Raw genomic sequence first — 20980 nt, 5'->3', positions numbered from 1 at the left:
CTACCAGGGTAGTGCTGGCAGGACAAAATAGGCAGTTGATCTTCTATCCCCTAAGCAGGGGTGCTCCAGTTTCCCTGCCAGGATGGTATGGATGAGGCTGAGTAGAAAGCAGATCTTCCAGGCCCTGCAGAACCAGGGGGGTGCTCCAATACCCCTGTGCTGGGTTATGGCAAAACTGAAAAAGGAGCTTATCCTTCTCTACACCCCACACCCAGTGGAAGCAAGGGGTGCTCAGATTCACCCATTTAAGGTAGTGTCAGCAGGGTCAAGGGCAAGCTGGGCCACCCAGCAGCAAGGAGACTTAACAAAGCTGTGTGAGGCAGGATTAATCACCACTACATTTGAACGAACACACACACACAGGGGCCTCGTATCCGCAGGAACCAGACAGGAGCTGAACCAGCACCCTACCTGGCATCAACAAGATGAGTTGGAGGCAGTTAGCAGTCCACTTTCCCCCCATCCCTGGTGTCAGCAGGGACCAGTGGAGAGCTGAACCTCCACACCCACCCAGCAGTGAGAATGAATAAAGAAGCCAAGCAAGATGAAGCAGCCGACAATCCGCTTCACCCATTCTCTGGGTGCCAGTGGTGCCCAGAGAGAACTGAGCTTCCACCACCCACCACTTGGCTTCAACTCAGGGGAAGTGGTAAAAAGCTTCTGCTCCATCCTGCAGCCTCAGAGTGGTGTGAGTTAGCCCTCCACTTCTCTCTTGCTGAGAAGCGTGACCCATCAGGAAGCTGATCTTACACCCCCCACTCAGAGGAAACCAAGTGGTGTAAACTGGTGCCCAACTTTTGCCAGGAAGATTATCAGTGAGGACAAGGGGAGAGCTGAACTTGCATCCCATCAGTCTGCACCAAGACAGTATGATTCAGTGCTCTACTTTTACCAGGGTGGTTGTCAGTTGGGCTCAATCAGAAGCTGAACATACACAGCCACCCAGTCCTGGCACTACACCTCAACAAGGAGATTGCCTACTACAAAAAAAGGAATAGGATCCTGAGTTCTCATAACATGATAACCAAAATGTCCAGGGTACAACTGAAAATCACTCACCATACCAAAAGCCAGGAAAGTATAAAGTGAAGAGAGAAAACTATCAACAGATGCAACACTGAGATGAACCAAGGTTTTGATGAATTATCTGACAAAGATTTTAAAGTAGTCAACATAAATGCTTCAGCAAGCTATTACAACTGCTCTTGAAACAAATTAGAAAATGGAAAGTCTCAGGAAAGTTATTTTAAAAGAACCAAATGAATTAAATTATAAAACTAAAAAATACAATAACCAAAATAAAAATTCTCTGGATGGACTAAACAGTAGAATGGAAGTGACAGACAACAGAGATAGTGAACAGATCAATAGAATTTAGCCAACCTCAATGAGAAAATAGACTGGGGGGTGGGGCGGGTAGCAAAAACAGCCTCAGTCTTATGAGCCAAAAACAAAAGAGCTAAGATTCTTACCAGAGTCCCAGAGGAAGAGAAGGCGGGACTGAAAAAGTATTCTAAGATATAATGGCTAAAAGCTTCCAAACTTTGGTGAAACACATTAACCAAAGAAAGAAAAAACTGGAAGAACTCCAAAATAAAACTAAAGATATCCACACCAAAATACATCATAACTTAACATCTGAAAACTAAAGACAAAGAAAAATTCTTGAGAGCAGCCAGAGAAAAACGATGAATTACTTACAGGGGAATACAGATTCTAATGACAGAAAATTTCTGATCTGAAACTATAGACAACAGAAGGAAATAGCACATTTTTCCCATACTGAAAGAGAAGAACTGTACCTTGTGAATTCTATATATGGCAAAAATATCCTTCAGGAATGAAGGGAAATAAAGACAATCTCAGAAAAACTAAGAGAATTTGTTGCTAGCAAAGTTACCCTGAAAGGATGACTTAAAAAGTTCTCTAAATAGAAAGGAAATGAAAGCAGAAGGCTGGGACTTCACAGAGAAAAAAGAACATTGGAATAGGTAAAATTGTAAGTATAATAAGACTATTATACAATGCATGAGTTTCATTAAATCATATTTGCTGGTTGAAGCAAAATTTATCATACCATCTGGTGTGATGTTCCATGTTACAGAGAGAAAACACTTAAGAAAATTACATTTCAAAAGAGAGAGGGCAAGACTTCCCTGGTGGTGCAGTAGTTAAGAATCCACCTGCCAATGCAGGGGACTAGGGTTCGATCCCTGGTCCAGGAAGATCCCACATGCCACTGAGCAACTAAGCCCATGCACCACAACTACAGAGCCTGCACTCTAGAGCCTGCGAGCCACAACTACTGAGCTCACGTGCTGCAACTACTGAAGCCCGTGCACCTAGAGCCCGTGCTCCGCAACAAGAGAAGCCACAGCAATGAGAAGTCAGCACACAGCAACAAAGAGTAGCCCCTGCTCTCTGCAGCTAGAGCAAACCCACGCACAACAAACACCCAACACAGCCAAAAATAAATAAATTTATTTTTTTAAAAAACAGAGAGAAAGAGGGCAAAAAGACCTAAATGAAAGTAAAGGTCTGCACTTCACTCCAAGTGGTAAAACATCCATACCAGAGATGGTGATAAATTACATATGAATATTCCAATCCCCAGAGCCACCACTAAGAAATCTGTACAAAGAGACACACTTAAAAACACTACAAATCAAGATGGAATCCAAAAAATATATCCAGATAACCCATAGGGAGGTAAGAAACAAGAAACAGAGAAATGAGAAAGAGGAAACAAACAAAAAATAATAATAATAAAACAGCACACTTAAGCTCTAACTTATCAATAATTACCTTAAGTGTAAATAGTCTAAATACACCAATTTAAAGAGACAGGCAGAGTAGATTCTTTAAAATGATCTAGCAATACACTGTCCACAAAAAAAAATCACTTTAAATACAACAGGTAAAGTGCAAGTATGAAAAAAAACATGTAAATATTAATTATTTTGAAAAGGAAGCGTAGCAATATTACTATTGATAAAGTAGACCTCAGAGCAAGTAAAGTTACTAGTAATTTTAGCAAGACCAAAAGAGATAGTACATAATGATAAAGGGAACAGCCCACCAGAAGACATGACAATCCTAAATATGTACACAACAAATGACAGAACCTCAAAGTACAAGAAGCAAAAACTGATAAAAGGAAAACAGACAAATCCACAATTACAGTTGGAAACTTGGCAACGCCACACTCTCAGCAATTGACAGAACTACCTGACAGAAAATCAGCAAGGATATAGAAGAACTTTACAATACAATCAACCAATAAGATCTAACTCTCATGTATATTAAAACGCCATCCAACAACAGAATACACATTCATTTCAAGCACCCATGGAACAGTTATCAAGATAGACCATATCCTGGGTCATAAAACAGATGTCAACTAAGAGAATGAAAATTAGAGTAAATTCCCTAATCATAAAGGAATCAAGCTAAACATCAGTGACAGTGAAAACAGGAAAATCACCAAATCTCCAAATACGTATTTAGAAACTGAGTAACACACTACTAAATACTCCATGGATCAAAGAGGAAACCTGAAGAGGAAACTTAAAAAGACATAAAACTGAATGAAAATACAACATATAAGAATATGTGGTACACAACTAAAGTAGTACTGAAATAAAAACTTATAGTACTAAATCTGTACATCAGAGAAAAAGAAAGGTCTCAAATCAATAATCCAAAAGACATGAATAGACATTTCACCAAAGAGGCTATTCAGATGGCAAAGAAGGACATGAAGGATATTTAACATCACTAGCCTTTAGGGAAATGCAAAATAAAACCACAATGAGCTATCAATACACACCTATCAGAATGTGGAAAATAAAAAACAGTAATACCACCAAAGGCTGGCAAAGGTGCAACAAAGCTAGAACACTGGTGGGAACTGCTGATGGGAATGTAAAATGGTAGAGCTGCTCTGGAAAATACTTTGGCATTTTTTTTATAAGACTAAACAAGCAACTATCAGCAAATATACTCTTGGGTACTCTTGGGCATTTATCCCAGAGAAAACTTATGTTCACAAAAACACCTGCACACAAATGTTCATAGCAGCTTTATTTGCAATAGCCAAAGACTAAAAGTAACTCAAGACATCCTTCAATGGGTAAATGGTTAAAGAAACTGTGGTACTTCAATAACATGGAATAATACTCAGCAATAAAAAGGAACAAACTATACATACAACAACTTGGATTAATCTCCAGGGAGTTCTGCTGAGTGAAAAATGGTAATGCCAAAAGGATACATACTGTTGATCCTATTTATATAACATTCTTCAAATGACAAAACTATAGAAACGGGGAACAGATCAGTGCTTGCCAGGGGTTAGGAACTGGGGGGGGGGGCGGTGAATATGGCTATGAAGGACAACATGATGGATACTTGTGGTGATGAACAGGTCTGTACCTTGACTGTATCAATGTCAATATCCTGGTCGTGATATTGTACCAGATCTGTTATTACTTAAAACTGCAAGGTGAATCTACAGTTATTTCAAAATAAAGTCAATTTTTAAAAAGCCAATAGAAAAAACTTTCCATTTACAGAAATGTATTCATGATAGCCAATCTGTCACCTGTCTGTCCACTTCTGTAAGGACAACGAAGTCCAAAAAAACAAAGCAAGAGCCAAAAAACATACATCAGATTAGTAAGGACTCCATCTTTTCCTTCAGATTTTCAGGACCCAGCTACCTCTTTTCACAGAATCATGACTATTAAAGGGTTGGATAATATTTACAGATAACTTAACAGTAAATGTTATCCTTTGATATCTGAATGCTGTCTACAACATCCTGGCCAAGTAGTGTCAATCGGCAAACTTGAACATCTTCAATGACAGAAGACCCACTTCATTTATCTATCCATTTATAGATAAATACTTTGAAAAAGTGTTACAAAAAATGTTTCCCCTTAAGAGTTATACCCTGAATCTAACTTACAAACTCCAAGTCTATCTTTTTAACTGACAGGCTTACAATAAAAACATAATCATAATATACTCATACACATATATACACAGAGCAAAATTCAACAATAGAAGTTTACATTCAATAGATCAGAAAATGCCTCAATGCCAATTCTTGCTACTTTTAGGGAAACTGAGGGGCCTTACTCATCCTTGTAACAAATGCCCAGTACCTAACAGTACGTATCTAATATGACATTTCTTATCAATTCACATCTGAGAATTCATTTAGCCCTGTCATGAGTTCCTAGGAAACAGGTAAATTACACAGTGATTATACCCATCTTCTAGAATTAGAAACATCAGATCTGACCTAAGAAATAACTACCCCAACTATAAGAAATAAATAATTTGGAGAAGTCAAAACACTAACCATTAATAAATAAGGCCAACTTTCAAATCAAAGACTAACTGAATAATTTATCATGTGAGACTAACAAAAACATACAACTCTCAGTTCCATTATGTGCCTGCATTCGTTTCTGGTCTTGAAGCCTTGAGGCTGAAATCAAAGAAAATTACAATCCAGAACTGTGCCCTCCTTCTGGGTCAAAATCTTTAAGAAATGAGTCAATCCTAAAAATTCAAATGAACCACCACCTAGAATTCTGATGCTAGACAGTCACTTTGGAAATTCTTAATCCCTAGCCGCTCATCTTAACAGACGGTGAAACTGGGGACCATAAGAATTAAGCAACTTCACAAAGTAGGCAGCAGACTCAAACACCAGTCTTCAGCTTTCTGATCCACTGTTCTTCCCAGTATATCACATAGCCTCCCAGTCAAGCCAGCATTTTGAGCACCCAGGCTGAGGAAATATTAACTATGTTAAGGGAGTATGTGCTTACACCTATTTTTCCAGTTAGAGCAATAAGTTCTCTAGGGATCAGTCCACATTCTCTTCCCCTAGCACCCTTATAATGAATAGAGGAGAACTGGAGAGAATATGTGAAGTGGTCATAGACCACCACAAAACTGTGTGGTAAAATCCATACCATCTAAACCTAACCAATCCAGTGGTACTAAAGCTTTTCTTTCTTCTCAACACACTCCTACTGTTAACACCTCTACCCAAGAATAAAGTAAACTAACTGAAAATACTGGAGTCCACAGTTGGGCTTCAAAGGGAACCAAACACTCCCCAAAATCATATACAAAATGTATACAGCTACACTGACCCTCAAGTGGTTAATAACCTCAAAAAACTAACGTACCATTGTTCTAACTCCACCACCAGTCAATCTATAATGAAAATAAAGATATTCTGCTGTAAGTTAGTAACACACTAGGCCCTGTACTGTTTATAACTAATCAAGAATACAAGTTTACCTACGTTTCCTTTCATATAATAAAAACTAAGAATAAGTCAAGAAGGTGAATGACTCCTGCAAATATAAGATATTAAGTAGTATAAACTATGGCTACTTCTTTAAACATTCAGGGAAGTAAATTAAATTAGTATTCACGGGGCTTCCCTGGTGGCGCAGTGGTTGAGAGTCCGCTTGCCGATGCAGGGGACACGGGTTCGTGCCCCGGTCCGGGAAGATCCCACATGCCGCGGAGCGGCTGGGCCCATGAGCCATGGCCCCTGAGCCTGCGCGTCCGGAGCCTGTTCTCCGCAACGGGAGAGGCCACGGCAGTGAGAGGCCCGCATACCGCAAAAAAAAAAAAAAAAAAAAAAATTAGTATTCACAGAGACTGATAATCAGTCACACCAATAAAACCAAAATGTGAAGGCAAATTTTGCTACTTATTCCAACTGACAGTTCACGGCATATAAAATTAAGCAACTGCTATCTTAGTAAAACACATGTGAACATACTTTCAATTAAAACTTTTGCATGTTGAAGAATTTCTACCTTTCATACCCTATATAAAAGGAGTAACAGAACCTCAAAATCAAAATAACTTCATCACCCAAACCGATCGCCTCACCAACATCTCACTACTTGAATGAAAGAACTCTCAAACCCAAGACAATTCGATATAAAAACAAGTAATATTTTCATATGGCAAGCAGCAAAATTAACAAAGCATTTTAACAACTTGTATACAGTATCTCATTTGTGTGGGAAAAAAATACAACAGAATATACAGGTGTTGAAATATGAAGTTACCCAACAAATCTGTTACCAATGGCTGCCTGAGAAGAGGAACTAAATAACTGGGAGATGGTGTGGAAGAGAGATTTTCATTTTACTGCAACATCCTTTATGTAACTTTTCAATTTTGTACTCTGCACAAGTATTCTGCACAAGTATTCACTGTGTATTCAAAAAAGCTGCATGAAGGTATTTCAAAAGAAAGATAGGATCATGGCTGCAATTTTAGAATGGTGGCAGTGAGGATGGAGAAAAACAAACAGATTTGAAATTTAAGATGTAGAAACGTCAAGATACGGTGACTGTTAGGATGTGAAAAGTTAAGAAAAAGAGGAGTTAAAAATGACTAAGGTTTCTGGCAAGGGTAGTGGTAAGCGCTATTCACTAAGACAAGGAACATCAAAGACAATCATAAATTCAGCTTGCATATGTTCAGTTTAAGATGCCTTCAAGATACCCAGGTGAAGTAATCAAGTGGCAGTCAAGTATACATGCAACTTGGGAGCAGACAGAGTAAAAAAGATCTAGACCAGAATCTCCTTGCAAAGGAGACTGAGATGTGGTCAGAGATGCAGAAATAAAGCCAAAGTAGTCAGATGTTAGGAAAGTCAGGGAAGGGTGTTTTCAAGAGATCTCAAATCTGCCTCTATCTCCCCCCTCATTCCTCAACTACAGCCTCACTTTAAAAATTGTCTTTTCCAAGATGATAACATATATCTTGTACTGAGCACCTTCCACACCAGGCCCAATGCCAGGCACTTTACATATCTTTTTTTCCTAACACAAAATGCAATAGCCTGCCAGAAATCTATTACCACTTCCATTTTACAGATGAGAAAACTGAGCCTCTGAAAAATGAAATAATTTGCCCAAAGATCATATATCTAGTAAGTGGCAGAAGCAGAATTCTACTCTAAAATCCATGCAGTGCTATCTATCCATCAGTACTTCACAACTAGGTTCCTTTCCCCTCCACTTTATCTCTCACTGTAGCCAATAATATTCCCAGAAAATCTACTTCTGGTCATGTCACTTCCCCTGATTAGAGAGTTGAGTTCAATGACTCCCCAAAACCTCCTATGGCCTACAGTGATGGGGGCCTTCACATGCTCAATTACCTCCTCCCAATCCCACTAAGACACCCTACCCTCTCTCTGTCCACACTAAATTATTCAAAATTCCTCAAACACCATTTAACTTCATACCTCCAACTCTACCTTCTTTTTCCTCTTGCTCAACTTCTTTCTATTCGTGTTTGATAACCACGGCCAAAATGTCATTATATTTTTGTGCAGTTTCTCTTACCCGCTTCTCCAGTCTAAACTAACTGCTCCAAAACGTTGGGAATTTGTGTGGGTAGCTTAAATTACCCATAATCAAAAGTTTTAAATGTTTTAATTGTTCCATCATTTGAGAGCTCACAGCACTTTGCATATACCTTGATTATGGTACTTACTACATCATATGGTCACTCCGTCTGCCCATCTCTCTCCACAGACTGCAGGGGCAGGGGCCAAGTATTACTTGTTGCCCCAGGACTTGGCACAGTCCCTCACTCACAGCAGTTCAGCAAACGTCTCACAAATCAATCAAGCAAAGTAAAAGCTTTTCTACTTCTCATTCTGACACCTGAAATTCAAAAACCTAAAACACTTAACTACTGTATCTTAAAAACAAATTTTCCGAGCTTCTCTGGTGGCGCAGTGGTTAAGAATCCGCCTGCCAATGCAGCGGGCACGTTCGAGCCCTGGTCCAGGAAAGATCCCACATGCCATGGAGCAACTAAGCCCGTGCGCCACAACTACTGAGCCCGTGAGCCACAACTACTGAGCCTGCACTCTAGAGCCCGTGCTCCGCAACAAGAGAAGCCACCGCAATGAGAAGCCCACGCACCGCAATGAAGAGCAGCCCCCGCTCTCCGCAACTAGAGAAAGCCCGCGCACAGCAACGAAGACCCAACGCAGCCAAAAATAAATAAAATAATTTTTTTAAATAAATAAATTTTCCCTAAATATATAAACTATCCAAACAGACTCAAGTAACTAAGATTCATAAAGTTCTTAAGAAAAATTCTCTCTTCTGTCACATATTATGTAATATTCTATTACAGAATTCTACCAAAATATTAAAATACAAATAAACTCACATATATTCAGCTAAATATCTGTTTTCTACTCATTTCCCAAGCAACTAATTCTTAGCTTCCAAATGGCAAAAAAAAATCAAGGCCCATGGATATTTGATATTAAGAACTTATTTTATGTGTAATAAAGGCACTGTGGCTATGTTTCAGAGACAAACTGAAATAGCTATGGATTAAATGATGTGACTGATATCTGAGATTTCCTTCACAATAATGGTAGTGAGGGGCAAAATACAGATGAAACAAGACTGGTTACGAGTTGAAAATTGTTGAAGCTGGGTAATGACTGGTGAGGGTTGGTTGGTTGATTTTCTCTGCTTTTGAAAATGTTAGAAATTTTCCCTAATACACTGTTTCTTTAAAAAAGAGAAAGATCTAACGAACATAATGTAATAGATCTAGTTTAAAAACAATCCTTTATCTAAAAGGTTTCTTCCATTGTTCTAAATTAAAATAAATTAGATGACCTCATATAATACTCTTAACTATAACAAAGCCCAACCTTCTTCCTGAGAATAAACTTAGCAGTAGCATCTTTTATTTACTCTAACACAGACAAAATACTACTACAGACAAAACCACAAAAAGAATACAGGAACACATTCACAACAGAATGATGTCAGTCTTAGCAATGTAGAGAAGTACAGAAAAGATATAATAAAAGGAAGAAACAGGTAAGAGAAAATAAACAAAACCTTATACAAGAAAGTGGCAAACGGCCATAACTTGGCTGAGAAACCTAAAACTGTCTAAATAAGAGATTACTCCCACCCTTCCAGGTTACAGTTTTTAATTAGGTCCCAAATGTAAGCCCAGGCCAACTCAGGCCCAAAAATAAAGTCATCAATGAAACAGATGCTAAAGACCAAAATGAAGAATGAGTACAGCAACTATAACAAAGCCATGTAAATAAAATGCAAGGAAATAGGACCAGGCTGAGGGCAGCAAAAAGAAAAAAAGAAATAGGACCAAATAGGGTACACACCTCTACTTCATTTACCCCTATCCCCACTGAAGGACCATCAAGACGAGAAGTATCCCAACGTGACAACAAGGTATTCACAGGTGTCTCTAACTACACACTATAGTATAAAATCCATCTTTAATCAACCAAAATATAATTCTGGCATACTCACTATCAGTGTGCTTATTTTATTATTTTTAAGGTAATGAATGTCTATGGTTAAAATAACAACAACAAAAAAAGCCCACAGTGGTACAGAAATCTGTTTAAAATCTCTCCTCCTGGGGCTTCCCTGGTGGCACAGTGGTTAAGAATCCGCCTGCCAATGCAGGGGACACGGGTTTGAGCCCTAGTCCGGGAAGATCTCACGTGCTGCAGAGCAACTGGGCCCGTGCACCACAACTACTGGGCCTGCGTGCCACAACTACTGAAGCCCACATGCCTAGAGCCCATGCTACGCAACAAGAGAAGCCATCGCAATGAGAAGCCAGCGCACCACAATGAAGAGCAGCCCCCGCTCATCACAACTAGAGAAAGCCCGTGTGCAGCAAGGAAGACCCAAAGCAGCCTAAATAAATAAATAAATAAAAATTTAAAAAATAAAAAATAATAATAAAATCTCCCCTCCTCCTCACCCTAGAGCCGCTTTGTACTCCAAGATGATCACTATTCAAATACTTCTTGAGTATCCTTCCAAAACTTTGTCAGAGAATTTCCTAAACTGACCCATGAACACTCAATTCAAGGATCTCAAGTTAGGAACTCATAACAAAGGTAAATATTACTACAAAATGAGATCAGAGAGGGACAGAACACACAGCAGATAAACCTTTGAACATATGCTAAAAGCTAAAATCTGATTTTAAATCATGTGTTCCTAAACAAAATTAAAAGATTCCTTGCTGATAAAGAAGTCAAGAAACACCATCTCCAAGAAACACAATCAAGAAATAAGCCCCACCCTATCAACGAGACCTTCTACTGAGGCCCAATCTAGGATAGAACTTTGAAACTCAATTTACAACTGCCCCAAGAGTAAACTAACTGAAAATGGGGATCCAAGAAAGCAAATAGTGTTGTTTTTGCAGGAGCCATCAATGTCCTGCCCATCTCCAGCACTACCCATCTAGGGAAAGAAGGTGCAGATCACAAGAGTCCGCAGCATGAGGAGCTAAGAGCCGGGTCTTTCTTTCTCTTCTGGGGTCTGGTGTTCAAAGTGCATAATTTGTTGAAACATATGCCTAGATAAATGGAAAAGGCTATCTGTAAATTAAGCTAGCCCAGAAGCCACTGTGCAATTATCTCACAAATGTGAATCCCCCCCATTTAACTCATATTACAAAAACTGAATGAAATAATTGAGTTTTAAATGTCTGACACAGAATGTTACATAATATAAATTCTCATTAAATGTTTTAAGAAAAAAATTAAATGAAATACACATCAGGATACAGTGAGTCTCATGTGCTTTCATTAATTTTAACCTAGCAACTATCAGTTAACTTTTGAAGTTAATTCCAATAGTCTAAAATCCAGGGGCTGTTAGTTAACATTTGAAATTCGCAAATCAGGAATACACAGTCCAGAATAGTTAAATCTAAAAATGAGAGACATGAGGAAGACAGGCGCCATGACAGCACTCTACAAAGGTAATGGTTCTCCTGCCTTTACTTCAGTCAGGAGAATGTGTTAGGTAGCATAAGGAATGTCAGAAGTAAGTTTTCATCAGTGAAATAAACGATGTCCAAGTTAACGTGGCTTGGCTAGAAATACTGTAAAGGCGTCTCCACCTCTGCATGAACAGGGTCTAAGAATCAGCAAATCTAGGATCTCAATACTCTCCAGAGTGCACACATACTCTAAGAGTCCCATTCAGCCTTGTGTTCCACCACTGATCAGGTGATTCTGGGGCTAATGCCTACTGCTGCTAACATATTGCTACATGTGCCTCCAAAGCACCTTTCCAGCAAGGTCCTTGATAGACTACCTACAAGGACAAAGAGCTGGGACTTCCGTCGTCAAGCTTCACCAACAGGTTCCTGTGACTGCTTTTGTGCATGCTTGCTAATCAATGTTTTTTTATGGGTGGCAAAAAAAGAAAGAGCCATTCTAACTTGTAAATTGTTAAACTGACCTTTATCATAAGCTTTCAGGATACTTCACACTTTTCTTCTGCCACTGATGTTTTTGTGATAGTCATCCTTATACTTATCTCCCCCTTTTAGGGAACTGTAAGTTTTCAATGCAGACAAGGGATATCTATGTTATCTTCATATTCCCTGCATAGAAGACTTGCATTCAGTGTACTCAAATATTTGTTGCTCTAATTTACTATCGACAAATTACAAACCAGTATAGAAAACTGATACAATTATATGTGAAGCTTCAGTATGAGTACATAAGACTGTCAGTTATATATTCATTAAATAAACTCCATTAATTAACTAGTCTACAAATACATGTGGATCTTAAATAACCTAACCACCATTTCAATTCTTAGACAATCTAGTGGTGTTTTTGTAACAGAAATTAGTTCTCTGGATACATTTTAAAAATATTAATAATGCAGTCACTAACATCAATTTCAAAGAGCTCAAAGCATCAAAATGAGTTTCAAAGTAAAATAAACTTAACCAAAAATAACCTTTTCAAATCTGCAAAATAATACTGGTATTACATAAATAAAAACTAAATGTTACATAATCAAGTCAGAAAAAGATATTTTTACTCTGTAGCTAGCCAAGCACTGAACCTTCACCTTGGTTCAAAGTGCATGGCCCACCATTCCACTTTACCATCTACATCACAGCAACTCACGTCTCACGCAGTTTTTCTTAACAACCTGAAATATATAGAAGTGGCAGCCAAATGTCCCCTAGTCATTTCAATTTGTAACCGAGTCTACGGAAAGAGCTATTGGGGCGGGGCGGGGGGGGGCGCGGTTCAGAGCTTAAAAAAGCACATGTTTATATTCCTGCAATTCTAATGTGTGGCCAGATAAGCAAGCATTTTCTATAATCTCTTACTATAGCTTTATTACAAGGAACGTAACAAAATCTTAGGAAATGTATAGTAACTGCATGAGACTTTGTCCGGATAAATAATAATGACTATAATTGTTTACAAGACAACTTTCCAAACTAGAAAATACTTTTTAAGATGCATCATATTAAAGACCTAATTTTCAAACAAAAAAGTATGACATTATTCTGTGGTTACTTTTGTAACCCAAACACTAATCTCCTTTAGCACTGGAAATGAATATATTCCTTTAAGTGCCAGCAAACAAAACACACACATAATATAGCATAATTTTAAACATCAACATCCAAATATTATAGTATAAAAAAGCCACCTCTACAACTAACCTAATAATTTTCCCTTACCATCTACATGCAAGTGAACCAAATTTAGGAAAATACATGCTTTAATGGACCTGAAACTACTTCCACTGCCCCCAAAATTTTAAATTCCAGCTATTTTCATACTAATTATCTCCTAAGAAAAAAAGCACATACATTTTATTTTTCTTAGACACATACATTTTAAAATGGTAAACAATCCATAACTACTTCTAGGTATTCTACATAATCTTTCTATTGATTAAAAGAATTACAAAAGAAAAAAAATCCCAATAAGAGTATGTAATACAAACTTAAAAATGACATAGATACTTCAAAGTGAACAACTATGTATTTTAGCAATAGTTCCCTGACAAAAGATTCCCCAACCCTTTAGCATTATATAACTACTATAAATACATACAGTATTACTATATTCATGCTATATATTACTACATATTATTTTTTAACTCAAATCCTTATTAACTGAAAACAAGATTAATCCAAAAGATTTTCAAAAATGTACTGAAAGTGTCACCATAGTTAATTTCTGTTAAAATGTTTCACTTTTTAATTACTTTTCAGTAACTCCACTATAATTAAAAAAATAAGAATACTGAATTATGTTACCAAAAGATGGTCAGCATTAGTTTAAAGAGAAAAGTAATCAAGATCAGCTATATTTCAAGAACTGATTAAGCAACCACTTGCTGTTTACAATCTTTTAAAAATATTTTAAAGGTATTACTGCAAAATAATATACTGTATTACTAATTTCTTTTTCATCCAAAACCCCAAGCACTGTATATCAAACGGCAATCATTCAAACAAAAATTCTTTCAATGACTCCAATATAAATTAATCTCACAAATGCATTCAGAGACTACGAGAAATCAGCAGTTTAGACAAAGTATTCTCACCTAGAAAAGGTACATACGAGTTTAGAGGCAAGTAAGAGACAGTTATTATTAAATGTTTTAAACTTTCCAAATCTTTTAAGTCAAGAGTTAACCTTTTTTAAAACCTACTAATTTAACTTTAAAAACTTGAAAGAAGATCCAATAATATATAGGAATAAGAATTTTTGAAAGCAAGTAGTAATAGCTAAATTTCTGTCAAAAAAAAAAAGTTATACAAGGTGCAGACTAAATTTGTTGGGGGGGTTGGGGTGAGGGGGTGGTAATGAGAAAAATCATCGCTAAAAAGAGAATCCTGGGAGTTATTTAATTCCAGTATCTGCTCTTAGGTAAGTAGCCGGAACCTACCCCAACAAAGAAAAGCCAACTCTTATTTTTAAGACTTTCAGACAATAAGAATTCTGAAACTAACACAGCTCAACATTCCACAAAAAACATACTGTTTACCAGGGCTGTGCAAAAGATGGATGACACTAAATAATTCAATACTTCCTATAGCAGGACTCCAGCTCCTTCATTCTATTCAGAATCCAATTCAAACACATGGTGCGAGGTTATATAATATCAAGCTTTACATTACACATTTCACTGGTATGTTCGAGCTCACAAGGACGCAACCATGAATTGCATGCGGTTGCAAGCACATTCTCTAGAATGTTTTATTTTAATGTTAAGGCTAAGAAGCCTTGACCTAAATAGGTAGGACCTCACAAGCATGGGGTCTGAAGTAATGAAGAACCTTTTTTCTTTAGTTCCACAAAACATTTAGTAATCAAATTACCCAGTATTTTATGAAGCCTTCATTCTTCCACAAAACATAATGAAGCTTCGCAAGTTTCTCATTTATAAGATGTTGCTTATTCAAACATCAAGAAAGTATTGCACTTGCACAAAGAAATACCTGAAAATGTTCAGTTCTTTTACAATTTAAACTCAGTAGTGCATAATAACTGCAGGGTTCAATATTACTATCTGAAATACAATGTTAAGCACAATCCACTGTGAATCCATCTAAATACAAGCATTCTGAGACATGAAATCAACTAGCATTTTACACATTATCCACGTAGAACATCAGATTCCATTTATTTCTTCATTACCATAACCAAAAGCCGTAGCCTTGGCCAAACTTTTCCAAATGTATTATCTTTGCAAACAGTTTTACCAACCTCCTATTAGATCGGCAATAATCACTCCAAAATAAAATAATGCTCCTTAAATTTAAATATTTTGCTTAATCTTTTGGAATGACAACTCTGACAGTAGTGAAGTATTTTTAAATAAAATATTTTAAATACTCAGGTTGAAACAAATTTCAAGGCTTAGGTCATTTATGTTTAAATCATTTCAGAGCTAGTCGCTATTCATTTTTCCAGCAATAATTTTAATGAAGCCAATTAATACATAGTCAAAGTTTAATTCAACTTTTCTCTATGGGTCAAAGGGACTGGGCTTACTGAAAAGGATTATTTCAGTTTAGCTTTCTGGTCATTATTTGTATTCAAAACCCCTTACACTTATTTTGAAACAAAAACCTAAGTGTAATTACAGATAAAAGGTATTAGTGACTCTCCTAAACCAAACTACAGACAAAAATTAGGGACAACTAAATTTTTTTTTTAATCAACTTAAGAATAAAATGCAAGGCTTTAGTCATTTCAAACTTCCTTCTCAATTGCAACAATAAAGCTAGGTGTCAAATGCAAAGCCACTGATTTCAGCTAGAAAAGCAAATGTCTTAATGGATGCAACACCTATCCCAGCACACGCCAAGTTTCATGGTCCCAATTAAGAAGCAAGCATACAAATATCATTTCGATCAGATTTTGGTCAAGAGACACAAACTGATGCAAACAGATCGAGACTCCAGTGCCTTTGTTCAATAGCTTACGGGTGGGTAACTAAATGTGCTACAGGTTGATAAGCATTTACCAGGCTTATGAATGCTGCTTCCAAGCTTGAGAAAGGTACAAGAATTCTAGATGCAAATAATCTTGGATAATTTTTATTAAACACCACCGAGATACACACTCCGAAGGAGAGGCCTATTCATCGCTACTATTTATTTCCATGTTTACCTCTCCTCCCTCCCCCAAACCCCCCCCTTCACTTTCTCCTCCCACCCTGTCCCGCCATCTTGGGCCGACAGGAGCAGCCATTACTTAACTAAATGACAGTGCCAACAACTTTCCACACAAATAAACAGAAACTGCACCCCGAATTCCCCCCTGGCCTCCCCTGCCAGACACGCAGGAAACGAGGCTCCAAGAAGAAAACACATTCACAAGTAACTGCAGGATTTCTATGGCCGAAAGACCCAAAAAGTAAACAAGTCACCTAACTTCAGGTAAAACACCATACCCCTCGAGATGCATGACAACAGACCCATGCAAACTCTTCACCGCCCTAAACTACTGCAACTTCCCCCTTCTGGGAGCGGGGACACAAGAAAGCCCCAAACGTTGGGTTAACAGTAGACTTCCCGAACAGCCTTCCTGGAGGAAAAGAATAAAAACCAAGGGAGGCAAGTAAGTCGGAAATGCGGGGAAATCTGCACACATTTACAAGCCCTTGACCCTAAACAGGCACCTCGGAGCGATCATCGGTCGCCCCTCCCAAAGCCGTAAAATAACAGGCAGTTTTGTCGACCCAGTTGAGCTCGGCCCCAAAGCGCTGCCGTCTCTGTTCCTCCAGCTACGAGAGGAGAGGGCGATTTCGCAAGGGAGCGAGTGAGGGATCCGGGGGTGTGTGTGGGGGGCGGGGGGAGGGGGGGAGCAGAAGCAGGAAATAGTTTTCCGGAAGCCCCTCGGCCCTCCTTCGCGGCCACAATGAGCGCCGGCCGGGCCGCGGGGCCGCGGGGTTCGGGGCGAGCGGGGCGCCGGCCGGGGAGACCGTGTCCGCGCTCCGGCCCGCAGCTGCCTTACCTTGCCCAGCAGGGCCTTCGTCCTGGCGCCATCTTCATGAAACCTCACGAAACCGAAGAGGCGGCTGTGGAGAGAGACACACGCGGCTCGTTAAAGGTCCGACAGCACCACCGACCCATCCCTGCCCGAGCCCGAGGCCCCAGCGGCGGCTACAGCACAGAGAGCGCCAAGCCAAGGTGCTCGCCCCGCCGCCGCCAGAGGCGAGCCGCGCTCCGGCCTCCCAGGAGAGCGGCGCCAACCCGTCCGGAGCCGACCGGGCGGGTGACGGCAGCCCGTACCTGTCCAGTCCGCCGAGCGCCTCCCTTTCCTCGGCTGTCAGGCTCGGGGACGCCTCCTCGCTCTCGCCGCTCGCTTTTCCCGCCGCCATTTTCTTTTCCTCATCACCGAAAGCGGCGGCGGCGGCGGCGGCAGCGGCGGCGGCGGTAGCGAGCGACACTCCGCAGGATTTCATGGAAACGCAGCGAATTCACAACTCCGACGCCGACACCTCCCCCCGGGCCGGGGCCCACAACGACGCCCCCAGTCTCCGCGCGGGACCGGCACACCAACTTTATCGCCGCCTCCTCCTCCGCCGCAGGCGGCAGCGACGAAAAATCCCAACGCGGCGGCAGTGAAGGCGGCGGCGGCAGGGGCTGCAGAGCCCCCGAGTCGGCAGCGGCGGCGGCTCGGCTTGTAGGGTCACATCGCGGGAGCGGGCGAGGGGCAGCCACGGGCGGAGATGGCGGGAAGGGCCGGAGCGTGCGGGGTTGAGGGACGCGGGGGGGATTCGTTGGAGACACAAACTTCCCCGGCACCAGCACAAAGTTGTTGTAATTGTGTCACACAGCGAACCCCACGCCGCCGCCGTGACCCCCCCTCCCCACCCGGCCGGCGCCGCCAATCAGCGTGGCCCGCTCGCTTCACGTGACCTTTGTTGACTCACGTCAGCCGTGGCTCCACTCAACTTGCTAGCTGCCCGAGCCCCGCCCACCGAGGCCCCCACCGACAGGGAGCGGGACGGACGCCAATTCTGGCCGGTGGTTGGCTGCTGGGCCCGTCCGTCCGAGGGAAGGGTTTGTCCTCGAGAGGGAGCAGCTGATTAGGTTGTGCCAGTTAAATACACTGGGGCAGAGAATGGAAGGTCCGGGCCGTGTCACCTCGGGAGCCGCGGCGGGCTCGGGAGGGGGAGGGGAGCGGTGGGGAAGGGCGAGGTCCGGCACCGCCCGCGGCGGGCGCGAGCAGTGAGCGAGGACACCATGGACGGCCTTTGCCTGCCCGGGAGCTAGGTGGTGGGCCCAGACCGCGGCTCCGGCATCGTGCGCTTCGGGGGTCCCGGGCCCCGGAGGGCCTGATAAGGGTCGCGTCGCCGGGAGGCGGCGCACGGCCCCTGACCTCCGCCCTCCGAAGAAGGCGCCCACTTTTGGCACCGCTGGAAGTAATGGCCTCCGCGAGGAGCGCACTCGGGCAGTGGCTGCTGGCCCCCTGCTCCGCGGCTCAGGCGCCGCCCTAGGCCAGGCGTGCGCTCTCGGCCCCGATCCCCTCGCTCGCGCCCCAAGTGAAGGGGGAAAGGTCCCCTGACCCCCGGCCGGAGGGAATGAAAAGTCACCCACCGGAGTCTGGCTCGCTGACCATAGCTCCCCACCGCCAAAGGTCTGTTGGCGGCACTTTGGGTCCAAAGTTTCATGCTACCTGTGTTTTATCAGTAGTTCATTATAGTGTTGTAAGAAAAAGCAATGACGAAAAATTAAGCGAGATCTCCAGGATGTTGGTTTCTACTGCTCTGATCTCAGTGGGGCCTTCATGGAAGAGTTCGGGCTGCTTGTAGACAGGCCTGAGAGAAGGCATAATTAAGATAGTCAGCGAAGCTTGCAGCCCAGAAAACCCTTTTCTACCTCCCACAACATGTCTTACACAACAGTAACACTTTCTTGTTCTGACCGCGTCACAGGTGCAAATAAAAGTCACTAGTCTGCCTTTCAATCCATAGTATAATTGGGAGAAAAAGAAAACATGCGTTCGGTCTATTACTCTGTTCAAAAGACAAATTTAATAAGATATGTCTCATATAACAGATCTGTTACAGGGCACACCTCCAGTCTTCAGGGATAGGAAAAAAATTAATGGACATACGAAGACAAGGTTTCCTTTATAGACATGGACTCTATATTTTCAATAATGTAACCAATAAACAAGGTATATTCAACTTGGATGTTAAACTATAAGGAAGACAATTCAGTGCTGACTCAGTAATCCTAGCAGTATTCAGTGAGAAGCTATGGAAATCCCATACTGTGTGTGATTTTGCACACAGTTTTAAATTGTTCCCCTGAGACTAGTAACTAGACTAACAAACTATAGTTTTATATGGATTATATTTCAGGTTTAATTACTTTCTCTGAAACACCTCTTCCACTCTTTATGGCATTCCTTCCATTTTACTTGAATGGGTGAATATACAGGGCTGAATATTTTCTGCAGCTAAATTAGCACATGCATTGTAAACTTTCTCACAACAGATGACCTTCAAAGCCCGGGAGATTTTGACACCACTCTCTCCCCCCACAAACCACCATACACACACACACACACACACACTTAGACTTGCACAAGCAGAGATAGAAATTCTGCCAGTATTTGGCAGTCTTCCTGGAGCTGGTGGTTCTTGACTCAGGCCGTTTCCAAGAATTATAAGGCTGCCCACCTCCAACCCCTCAAAACCTTCTTTCTCACTACATAATCATTATTAGGGAATAGCAGCAGAATTGCATGGAGTGGATGCAATGTGTGGGGTCGAAGTCAGGCAGACCTGGTTGCAAATTATTACTCTGCACAGGCTGTGTGTCCTTGGGAAAGTTACTTATCCTCTAAGCCAGAATTCTGTGTCTAGTCCAATTACAGTCCATCATGAAGCATGAGATAATTTTTATACAGTAACATAGTCCTCATATCACTGTGTAATTTTTTAGATCTTGCATAGTTTATATCATATAAATGTATGTACAATAGGTATGTAGCCTCTAAGGTTTAGGTCCTTCACTGGAGAGAGAAATGGCGAAGTGGGATACATGATTTTATAACAATTATTTCTATGAAAAGTGAACCTGAAAACCCATATGGAAGGCAGAGCAGTTGAGCCAAAGGAGCATGAACTGTGGAATCATGCAGATCTAGGTTCGAATCCTAACTGCCACTTGACAGCTGGGTGACCTTCAACAAGTTAGTCTAATTTGAGCTTCAGTTCCCTCATCTGTGAAAAAGAGAAGATAAATCTTTTTAACACTTTACAACATTATTTTGAAGATTTAATGCCGTAAGGTAGGTAAAGTGCCAGACACATAATATTGAAAGACCTCAAAAAAAAAAAAAATAGGAAGGTTCGTATTTCTAAAATCTTTTCTAGCTTTCCACATTCTGGGTTCTAAATGTGTTGATCGTCAGTTTACCAATCACTTCCTCCTTATCCCTCCCCAACCTCCCTATAAGCCCAACACACTAGGCAGTCCTAATATACTTTTTGTTTGTGCATATAACCCCAACATTGCTACATCTCTCCTTCTTTATTCTAAAATTAAACCTTATGTCTCTTAGTACTGCTTCTTGTTTCATAATTATAAC

General features: G+C 40.8%; 1 protein-coding gene across 3 annotated transcripts in view; it reads right to left on the bottom strand.

Moving 5' to 3' along the window:
* The window catches only part of KDM6A (lysine demethylase 6A), a 209193-nt gene extending 191026 nt beyond the window's left edge, over positions 1-18167 (bottom strand). For all 3 annotated transcript variants that reach the window (XM_082681587.1, XM_082681586.1, XM_082681585.1), the window contains exons 1-2: positions 17665-18167; positions 17387-17450 (exon numbers count right to left, since the gene is read on the bottom strand). In XM_082681587.1, the coding sequence (XP_082537713.1) occupies positions 17387-17450; positions 17665-17837 (237 nt within the window). In that variant the 5' untranslated portion in view covers positions 17838-18167. The remainder of the gene's footprint in view (positions 1-17386; positions 17451-17664) is intronic.
* Positions 18168-20980: the final 2813 nt, after the last annotated feature.

The sequence above is a fragment of the Grampus griseus genome (assembly GCF_964374135.1).
Source record: "Grampus griseus genome assembly, chromosome: X".
In the NCBI taxonomy this organism is placed as follows: Eukaryota; Metazoa; Chordata; class Mammalia; order Artiodactyla; family Delphinidae; genus Grampus; species Grampus griseus.
Note: the sequence above shows the minus strand (reverse complement) of the source record. Positions and strands in the feature narration are given on the sequence as shown.